The sequence below is a fragment of the Bison bison genome, unplaced genomic scaffold, assembly GCF_000754665.1.
Source record: "Bison bison bison isolate TAMUID 2011002044 unplaced genomic scaffold, Bison_UMD1.0 scf7180017864456, whole genome shotgun sequence".
NCBI classification, from domain to species: domain Eukaryota; kingdom Metazoa; phylum Chordata; class Mammalia; order Artiodactyla; family Bovidae; genus Bison; species Bison bison.
Window position 1 is genome coordinate 16,538,539 of NW_011495018.1, and position 11,455 is coordinate 16,549,993.

Below are 11,455 nucleotides of genomic sequence, written 5' to 3' on the forward strand. Positions count from 1 at the left end.
TAGAGAGGAAATAGTTCCAATTTCTCTAACTTAATTACCTAAAAGCATTACAGCATATTTGTCAAAACCCATGGTTATCAGGGAGACACGTCCCTGATAGGGTCCCCCAAGGGCTTTGTCATTGTGTACCTGTCTGAGCCCCATTCTCATCTTCTAAATCAGAAGGTGGAGGACAGGCAAGGGTGTTGGCATGTGTGGTTTGAATAATGTTTCCAGATGATTCTGATAAGCAACTCTAATTAAAGTGATTAACATTGTGACTTTCTCTTATTCTTCCAGTCTCCAAGGACTCTGTCTCCTACTCCATCAGCGGAAGTAAGTGCCATTTTTGAAAATTTAAATGGGTGGAATTGGAGAATTTCTTGGACCTTTCCTAGACTCACATTTTTGCAAAAGGACATTAAACGAACAGAAAAACTGCACGAGCTTATCATGAATGTAGGACTCCTTAGTGTAAGATATGTCTCTAAGACACAGAAGCACATTTCTTTTTAAATGGAGACAAGGAAATAAAACCAGTTGTACATTGCACCTCTGAATAGTAGGAAAGTGTTTGCAGGGAGTAGAGCCATTTGTCCCTATGTTGGGCTCTTTCTCATCAACCATAATTAATTGATCTGATTCCCAACCTACTAGATTATCTGAAATGGCCAACCGTGGCCATGGTGTTTCCATCAGCAGAGCCATCTTCATGGAAGACCAGCCCTCTTAGTCTAAAATCAATAGTCTTGTCTCCCTTCTCAGGGTAGACAGACCGTATAGTGGCTTTTATCAAGTCCACCAGCCTGTCTGTTCCCTTGGGAATAACCTCCTGCGTGTCTGGATCACATACAGTGGTCAGTGATTGTTCCATAGTAAGCTATGGGTCCCGTGTCAACCCAAACATACTCTTCCCTTCTGTAGCATCCAACACCAAAGACGCAGCTCCCAAATGATTTATACTCCCAACCCATTTTCTTAAACTTTCTTCAGGAAGGCGGTGATATTGATTTACAAAATGGAACAACACCTTCACTCTATAGCCCTGGTCCCAGAAATTCTTGGTTTTGCCCTCATCCACATTGACTTACCTACATGGTGACCAGAAGCCTTAGAAGTACTTCCTGTTGTTCCTGTGTAATTTTTCTCTTGGAGGGTAGTTTTGAAACTAGCAGCCTAAGCTCAGACCCACTCAAATCTGAGCATGCTCCAGCACCCAGGTCCAGCCCAGCACTTTCTTTCACGTAAGCTGTTACAGATAATAACAAAGGGATTGTTTGTTCCAGCATGCTTCTTCTTATTCTGCATTTCTTTATGCACCCAGTGAGCAAACTCCTCAGGGGTTGGGTCTACCCCCATCTATGAACAATAATAAATAAAACCAGTAGTCTTGTCTTAAAGTCAAGTAACTTTCTGGATAGTCTATATAGAACTGGACTGACCTTAGGTAATCACTGTAATTTGAGATGGTACAATCTCTGTAGTATTGTGATGGTTTATACTGAGCGCTATGAATAATTTCTATGGGCATTTATAACTGAAGTTATGAAGCAGTCATTTCTATAATTGACCACTTGCAAGACTGAGACACACTATTGCAGGAATTTTGTTTTGTTGTTGTTTCAATTTATTGTTAGAGCCAACTAGGATCAAACCAAAGCTTTTTTGCCTCTTGCTCTTGCATTTCACATGTCCATGGTAATTGAGATTTTAATTTAAATCATTTTTGTGCATTTTTTCAAACTTTTATTTTTATTGTGCTAGTAAAAACTTCATAGGACAGCAAACTCCTAAAGTGTAAAACATTCCCTATACTCGTCTAATTCTTTTACAGTTTTAAGTTATGGTTGTGTGTATGATTTTTTGTTTGAACTTTATATGTACAGTATTCTTTAGATTTGGACATGGTATGATGCTACTGTATTCCATTAAATTGATATGCCATAGCTTAAGTGTGCCCCCCATTTGTTGAGCACATCATACAAAACTTTGTCTTTATAAATGGTGACATTATAAATATCTGAGGAAATTTTTCCATTTAAAGATAATTTTAAAAAGTATTTTTAGGTTTGCCTCTTAGAGATAGAATTATTGCATTTGAGGCCACCACAAGCTTATTCTCCGGGAAAATCAACTTAGAATGCCCCAGATCAACATGCATAGATGGTATGCGTAGGTGGTTGGATCCAGGGGTGAGACTAGAGTCAGGAGGCTGTCTCTGAAACAGGCTCCACTGTACGAGCTACACACCTGCCCACAGGTCTCAGCTGCATGGAACCTTCTGGAACATCCCACATTTATGGAGAAGGGAGGGATCACCACATGTTCTACCTTCCTTCTGATGCAGGTCTAATGATACAACCTATGCGAACGCACTTTGTAAAACTGAAAAGCATCATATAAACATGGTCGTTGGAATTATTCCCTCTTTTCCCAGACCTCTGTCAACACTGGAGTTTATCACTTTAACATCTTAAAATCTTGGTAAAGGCAAGGACTACAGGTTTTGAACAAAAGGCGTCACCCCTGGAGTGTTCGTTTGCGTACCTGCTTAAGGAACGTGCCCCTAAAATGTATACAGGAGCGGGTCGACGAGATAGTTCCTGGGGGACTTGGGTGCAGCTTGACTTCACTGAGCCTGACAACAGCCTGACCGTGTGTCGTGCGCCCACCGTCTCACACTTTCTTCCAGGGGTACCAGGATGGGCGGGACCGGATGATCCACCGGTCCACAAGCCAGGGCTCCATCAACTCCCCGGTGTACAGCCGCCACAGCTACACTCCAACCACATCCCGCTCTCCTCAGCATTTTCACAGACCCGGTAAGGGCGCCTGTTCCCTGGATTCACTCCGGATAACCCTCTGTGTTTCTGTGTGATTGTTTTCCCCACCACCAGTAGTGTATTAAAAATCTGACTGCCTGCCGAATCTACCTTCCCTTCTCCCAGGGAAAAAAATCAAAAACTCCTATCCCATTACAGTTTCTGTTATTTCTTTTCTTAAAACAAGACACATTTTATGATTATTATGATTTACTGAATTGTTACATTTTGACAGCGGACAACAAAAAGTAAAGGAATTTATTTTTTTAAGACTTGAAGATAATCTCAGCACATTGAGACTTAAAATGGAGATCTCCGAAAGAAAATATGGTGATGTGCCTTTTAGGCTTACCAGCATCATCTAAAATCCAGTGTCAGTCATTTATGGATGGGTTTGTTATGTTCCCTCATCCAGGCACATGGTATTACTGTGGGTGCTTGGTTAAGAACCCACTAGAAGGAAGTCTCATATGTAAGCACAGGCTGTATTTGGTCAATTTTAAGGTGCCTTCCTACCTAAAAGTTTGAATCAGACTTGGAAAACATATAAGCACTGGAGACGAGCTATGATGGAGACTATTAAGAGTAATGATCTTCATTCGACCTTTATCTCTGCAAAATGTGGTCCTTTTTCATATTAGAGGGTGTCTCCTATGTGGAGTACAAAAAGAAGAATCTTATCACAGATGACAGATGAATAAATCCACAGAAGAAATACATTCACCAAGGAAGATTTTGGCTTTCTAAACAAACTTGGTGATGATGCATGTCTACAAAGACTTCATTTTAAGCCTCTTGCTTTTGTGTAGGCTCATAAGCCCATTCATATGGGAACTTATTTTATAAAATAAAACCAAAGGGATGAACTGAATGTAAAAAGGCTGCAATCTTCTCTTTAAAGCCAGAAATTTAGTGCTTGTAGAGGATTAAATTTTTACTCTTAGATCCTTCAATAATATATAGTTTTCTCTAGGCTCCTAAACATTTACTCAGTATTTGTTGAATACCATTAAAGGAAAATTTTCAGGAAAGGAATTCATTTGTCATATACATGTATATCCATTTTATTCCTGGGTTTGGATTTAAGCCCTTATCTGCCTGGATGATGAGAAATCCTTTATACCACCATACCTATGTGTGGGCATACCCCTAAGGTCACTGAGGCTGCAGCCATGACCTTGTCAGAATGACATAGGGTTGCCGGGAAACTGTCCGAGAGACCACTGGATAGCCAGAGAGTGGTCAGTGAGCGACTTGGTTTCCCAAAAAGGCCATGTCCTCATGGGGCAGTAGAAAGTGTTCCTGTGTTCCCATCATAGTTCTGATTCCAAGAAGCTTCAGAACAATTTGTGCATCCTAAGCACTTCTCCTCCCCTTCCATGATACGTTATGGACCTGTGTGATGCCAGTTATTAAGATTATTTTTTCAAGGTGGGGGCTCTGCTAGCACAGTCATGGTCAACACAGAGCACCTTGAAGTGTCCAGTCCGTAAGTTCTAGATGCCAGAGAGTCATGCACGTCCCTCGGTCTGGTTTAGCTTAAAGGTCCGTAACTAAGTTTCCAGCTCATCAGTGCCTCCACTGCCCAGTTCTCAGCATCATAGGCAGCTCTTTGCCACCTAGGGGACACAGACAAGGACAAAGTAAAATTAAACTTCTAGTAGGAGAAGTTTACCACTTAAACAGAAAAAAGAGAGAATCTGACCCTGACATATTGGTATTGGGTTAGCCAAAAAGTTCATTTGAGTTTGTCATCTTAATGTAAAACCCAAATGAACTTTTTTGGCCAGCCCAATAGTTTTTTTGCAAGGTTCTTGAAACTTTTAAACATACATGTCAGAGGATTCTGTTTTGTTAGGTGCCTTTTTAAAAACAGCCATGGTTGACTCTAAGTGGCAAGCCTGGTCCCGACTCAGCGGTCGCGGGTGTCATCCTGCCAGAATGTCCTGGTGGCCGTTCCCTCCCACTAAAGCCATTTATCCTCGGAGAGTGACTCTGGACTGACCTGGACCCGTTGGCAGACTCTCCCCACTGTGCCTAACCCCTCGCAGGCGCCTTCTTAACCCCTTTTCCTTCCTCCGTTTTCAGACCCCTGATTAATGTTCTTTATTTTGTTTTTTTTCCTTTTCCCTCCCTTGGAACGATGGCAGCATCCCTGCTCCTGTGTTAATTTCTGCTCTTCTTTTCTGTCTCCACCCTGCCCTGCCCCCGGTCCTTGCTGCACAGAGCTGCTGTCTCCTGGTGTGCAGAGGTCCTTCCTGCGCACCAGCAGCCTCAGCTCCGCCCACAGCGACTCCCGCCCCAACTCCCCATTCCGACACCACTTCCTTCCCCATGTGAAAGGTAAGGAGGCAGGCTTCTCCAGGCAGCACCCTGCAAAGCGGAGATTTATTAGCGCCCTGGGAAGGCTAATAAGGTGCATCTCCAAGAGTCAGCCCCCAGCTTTGGACCTCTCAGCATGCCTGCGTGCGTCATGACTTCACACCCGGCCGTGTCTTAGAACTGGCATAGCATCTCTCCTTGGGAGAAATATGTCATTTCTAAGGGCTCTAGACGAAGTAACAGGAAGTACTTTGGAGACCTCAAGATTGCTTCTCTCCTGCTTAGGAAAAAATATATATTATCATTTTGCTTTTCTCTGTGTTAGAAGCAAAATATAATATATATCTGGGGAATTTTCCTGTTTTTGATATGTGATATGGCTCAGCAAAACCCCCACGGTATTCAGAACAAGGATTCCAAAGTTGTCTTCATGATGATAAGCCACGTAACCACTAAGATGTTTGGACAGTACGAAAGACCTAGGCCCATGTAACTGAAATTTCTCTCCTTGAGCCAACTCTTAGGGTGATCTTCCTTTGACTTGTCCTGATGTCTGCATGATGGAGAAGAGGGGCTTTGCCTTCCGTTTTCTGTTCCTGCCCATCTCTGCCCTTCCCTCTGTGTCGTTCCCATTGTTCTCATTGTGCTTCGGTAGCAGTCCTCAATCGGAGTTCTCAGTTCTCCTTACTTGGTGGGGGAGCCAGGAGCCACAGAGGGATCACCAAGGGGCCATAATTTAAAATATGTCGGAGCTCCCAAGAGAATGCTGACTTCTTCCATAGCCTTGATTTGAACCAAAGTAACTGAAGAGAATATTGAGTTAGCCAAAAAGTCCATTTGGATTTTTCATAAACGGTTATGAAAAAACCCAAACAAATTTTCTGGCCAACCCAAGAGCTGAAGGAGAGAGTTGCAGGCAAGCACAGATGTTGTCATGGGTCTTAAGACAGACCTGAAGGATTCTAACCCTGAGCTCCAAGATCTCACATCACTAACACTTTCTCGAACAGCCTAAGCGTTGTGCTCTTTGACTGAATTTTGTTTGCAGTCTACCCAACCGTTTTACTCATCTGGATTTTTAGGACTCAGTTTTTTAGTCAGTTCAGTTCAGTCGCTCAGTCATGTCCAACTCTGCAACTCCATGGACTGCAGCGCGCCAGGCTTCCCTGTCATCACCAGCTCCAGGAACTTGCTCAAACTCATGTCCATCAAGTCGGGTGGTGCCATCCAACCATCTCATCCTCTGTCGTCCCCTTCTCCTCCTGCCTTCAATCTTTCTCAACATCAGAGTCTTTTCAAATGAGTCAGTTCTTTGCATCAGATGGCCAAAGTATTGGAGTTTGAGCTTCAGCATCAATCCTTCCAATGAATACTCAGGACTGATTTCCTTTAGGATTGTCTGGTTTGATCTCCTTGCAGTCCAAGGGACTCTCAAGAGTCTTCTCCAACACCACAGTTCAAAAGCATCAATTGAGTTGAGTCCAACTCAGTTGAGTCCTAAAATATAAATTTCCTGCCCCTATCAGTAAGCAGTTACTTTGTGAGCATGCTATTTTTTTGCATTTTCTAGGCTGTGAAAATAACATTGCTGATATGCCTATTGAAGACACACACCACTTGCCTTTAGCAAAGACATCTGTCTTTTTCAGCAGTCACAGCACTTTCTAAAATTCTTGACAGATTATTTGTGCCAGTTTTTCCCAGAGCACAGAGGGCCTCGTTCCTGTTCTCCACCCTGAGCTCCTTTCAGGGGGTGTTGAAGGTCAGCAGCTGCAGCAGCTCATGGTTTAATCCTTGTAGAGGTAGATGGCAAGTGCCAGTTTGTAGTTGGCAAGGTGAAATGCCCTTGCCAACTTGTATTATAGGCGGGCTTCCTAGGTGGCACGGTGGTAAAACATTTGCCTGCCAATGCAGGAGACGTGAGTTCAATCCCTGGGTCAGGAAGATCCCTTGGAGAAGGAAAAGGCAACCCATTCCAGTATTCTCACCTGAAGAATCCCATGGACAGAGGAGCCTGGTGGGCTACAGTCCATGTGGTCACAAAAAGTTGGTCGTGAATGAGCACACACGCCTCCTCATAATGAGCACTCCGCTCTGTGCATCTGTGATTTCCCTCTCAGCATGATGCTCTTTGAACACTTCGGTTACATCACTCCTCACAGTATCCTGTGATTAAAGTAGCAGGCGGGAGGCTTAGGGGTAGATGAACAGCTGAGGCCCTGGTTAAGTGACCCGGCCAAGGACTCGCAGCTCAGAAGTGGCAGCACCAGGATCAGAGAGACCCCCAAGCCTTCTCAACCTTCATTCCTATTAGAGGGATGTGTTTCAATATAAATATACTTGAAGAATAATTTTTAAAGCAAATTTTTACTTTCCATCCCTTTTTAACTAGAAAATTTCATTCTCCGGTTCAGTTCAGTTCAGTCGCTCAGTCGTGTCCGACTCTTTGCGACCCCATGACCTGCAGCACGCCAGGTCCATCACCAACTCCCGGAGTCCACCCAAACCCATGTCCATTGAGTCGGTAATGCCATCCGACCATCTCATCCTCTGTCATCCCCTTCTCCTCCTGCTCTCAATCTTTCCCAACATCAGGGTCTTTTCTAATGAATCAGCTCTTCGCATCAGGTGGCCAAAGTATTGGAGTTTCAGCTTCAACATCAGTCCTTCCAATGAACACCCAGGACTGATCTCCTTTAGGATGGACTGATTGGATCTCCTTGCAGTCCAAGGGACTCTCAAGAGTCTTCTCCAATACCACAGTTCAAAAGCATCAACTCTTCGGCGCTTTCTTCATAGTCCAACTCTTACATCCATACATGACCAGTGGAAAAACCATAGCCTTGACTAGATGGACCTTTGTTGACAAAGTCATGTCTCTACTTTTTAATATGCTGTCTAGGTTGGTCATAACTTTTCTTCCAAGGAGTAAGCATCTTTTAATTTCATGCTGAAATTTCATTCTTATGGAGGCTAAAACAGTTATTTGAGTCATTTAAATTACAAAATTAACAATGTGTGCTTTTCAATAGAAACACCAACTAGTTATTAAAATTACAGTACCTCAATGTACCTAAATGGTGCTTTATTAAAAATACAGATATGCATTCTTTTCTGTTTTCAGTCTGAATTCAGAGTATACAGTCAAATAGTATAGGTTTAAATCCTAAAAAGCCTTGGCTTGTCTCATACTTATACTTTAAAAATATCTGATAGTCTCTTTCCCATTTTCTTTAAACTGGGTATATGTCTACAGTTTGTTCAGATGAAATAGTTTATGTATTTCAGATATAAAATATGAAGTACATAATATTATATGCTTAGTTATAAAGGCTTTTTGCTATACTGCAAAACCAATCATGCAGAATTTGTATATTAAACATATTGTTTTAAAGTTTAGTCTAGTTGAATAGCTAAATGCAGATTCTCTAGGGAATTACATCTTTCTTATTCTGAAACACATGTATCTACATGGAAGTCCTCTCCAGCACAGAGGAACTTATGACCATGGAGAAACACATCTAAGATATCTTTAAAGGAGCAAAATCTCCCAGTGTTTTCCATGGCTCTGTATTTGAACATTCACTCTGTATCTTGGGGCTTGTTCTGTAATCTCCAGGAAATTGTTTTTAAAACAAATACAAACCAAGGCGCTTGAGGACTCTAGGGTAGGATGTCCATCTCAGGAAGATGTAGCTGCAAGCAGGAGTCCTCGTGCCACTCTGGCAGCCATAAGCCCTCATTCCACTGCCCTAGTTTAATTCTTAGCCCTTATTTCAGACTTAAGTGGCCCAGGCCCCCAGGGTCCACTGAGCTGAGGACGCCTGCATAGGTGTAGAGCCTAGATGAACGTCACCAGCTGTCTCTCTCTCTCATTGGCTTTCCCATCTACTTTCTGTAATGCCCTTCTTGTTTCTCATTGTGTTTTTATTTCTGTTCTCTGACCTTCCTTGCAGTTTCATTTTATATCAGTATGTCCTTGTTGTGCCATCTGGACAAGTGCTTGCCTATTTGGAGAAACTGTTTTCACTTTGGGGCTTTGTGGGCTTCCCTTGTGGCTCAGCTGGTAAACAATCTGCCTGCAATGCTAGAGACCTGCGTTTAATCCTTGAGTTGGGAAGATCCCCTGGAAAAGGGAAAGGCTACCCACTCAAGTATTCTGGCCTGGAGAATTCCATGGACTGTATAGTTCATGGGGTGGCAAAGAGTCGGATACTACTGAGCGACTTTCACTTTCACTTGGGCTTTATACTGTTTGCAGAGTTTCTCTTCCTTTCTCTTTGAAATACTATTAGACATTACTTTCTGTGTCTGTGAATCAGGCTTGCAAACAGGAGAGCTACATATATTAAATCTCATTGAAAGGAACCTTCCCTGTTTTGCCATAGATATGAGTTGCTATGATGCAAATATATATTTGACACTTGCTGAAGGAAACCCTCACACTTCCTGAAGCTTTAGACAAGAACCAGTAATCTTTAAATTCTGTCATGAAATTCTAGAAGCTGCCAATTTTTAAGGTCCCCTTGGCATTTATATTTTAGGACATAAGCACTTAGAGTTCGGAAGCTAAGTGGTAGGCCAGCAGACTCCCGCAGCAGACACAAGCATTGCCATTTAGATTGACTTGTCTTAGGATTTGTCACTGAGGCTCTCAGTGTTCCAGAAAGAAGAGAGAAAGTGGGACAGAGCATTTGAATTTGTTAAGCACGGTGGGAATCCTGCCAAAGAATGATCTCTCAAGGACTGAAAAATTGACACATTAAACTGACATGGAAAGAGCTAAAAGTGAAGACCAGGAAAGTATAAGTCTATATACATGGTAGCTCCTCATCCCAGTAGCTAAGATCACCAACAACTTAACCAATATAAGGACTTATTTAGAGAACAAAATGGCGAGTATGATATATATATACTATTTTAAACAGCGTTAACTCCAGGCTGATTGATGTTGATGATAATACCCTCCATATATGATTATTTCATCTGATGCCGCATATATCCCTTATGTCTGAGTAATGAAGTGCACACAAAAATAACCTTTGGGGGCCTTCACCATTTATTTCCATTCAGGAGAGAGTGAAATGTTTTATCACTTACAGATAGAGTGTTTGATTTAGAAAAGGCCTCATCTTGAGAATATCTTTCTTTTAAAAATGCCAAACATTGTAATGCCTTTCATCTTTTAAGGGCTAAGAATTTGGTACCTAGCAATGTTATATATTCTAAGACCTTATTCCCAACAAGCCATGTGACATGTAGAAACCATATTGTTCAGGAGCACTTAGATGGCTGTGTTGCTGAGTGTCTGTCTGCCTAGTGTGTTAAGATGTCATTATGGGAGGCTTTAAATGATCATAAAGTTAAATCTACTTACAGAGACTTCAGCATAGTAGTGTTTGTGTTTTGTTTTTTTTTCCTGTCGACTAGAAAGGGCAATGGTTGCTGAAGATATGCTGCCAGAAAAACCTCTGCCCAACTGGAGACAGCATTCAGCTGTCTACATTCAGGGAATTTAGACAGTCAAATCATACTTTTGAGGGCTTCCCAGGTGGCACAGTGGTAAAGAACCCACCTGCCAATGCAGGAGACGCAAGAGACATGAGTCTGATCCCTGGGTCGAGAAGATCCTGTGGAGAAGGAAAAAACAACTCCCTCCAGTATTCTTGCCTGGAAAATTCCATGGTCAGGGAAGCCTGGTCAGCCACAGTCCAAGGGCTGCAAAAGAGCGACATGACTGAGCACATACACACACCCCGTAGACTTTGAGAGCCATCAGCCATAGCAGTTATGGGCTTCTCCTGCCGTTTGCCAGCAGAGCATCTTAATAATAGAAAGACTTAATTCATGGGCAAAATGCCAATTCTAATGACTTTAAATCTTGATGTCCTGTAGATGCATCTGTTTTTGTGTGTGAATGACTCTGGCTATTAACTATCAGAACAAACTTAATCGAGTTTCATCTGTTTGGATATCATAATCAAAACCTGTGAGAACATATCCACCAGAAAATTTGATGTTCTACAGGTACAGGAAGGTTAGAGGTGCAGGATTAAGGGCAGAGAGCAATGTAGATTTAGAGCAGTAGCATCAGTGTTTCGGATATGCAGAGTCTTCAAAAAAACACTCAAAGCAAGGAAGTTGAGTCTCTCTACATCTTCCTTTGAGAACAGCCCACAAGAATTATTCTTTCAGTTAGGGATTATTCCTGTGAGTAATTTCTAATGTGTGTAAGAGTAAAGGATTCTTCTGACGTGGCACAATTCAGTTGGGGTTATTGAGGATCAACCCTAGGGAAACCTATTAAAAAAAAAAAAAAAAAGATGCTATTG

At 42.2% G+C, this 11,455-nt stretch overlaps 1 protein-coding gene across 1 annotated transcript in view; it reads left to right on the forward strand.

The window, feature by feature from the left end:
* The window catches only part of ABLIM1 (actin binding LIM protein 1), a 216,003-nt gene that overhangs the window by 185,160 nt on the left and 19,388 nt on the right, over positions 1-11,455 (forward strand). Inside the window, exons 12-13 of the mRNA XM_010859295.1 lie at positions 280-315; positions 2,672-2,801. Of these exons, the coding sequence (XP_010857597.1) occupies positions 280-315; positions 2,672-2,801 (166 nt within the window). The remainder of the gene's footprint in view (positions 1-279; positions 316-2,671; positions 2,802-11,455) is intronic.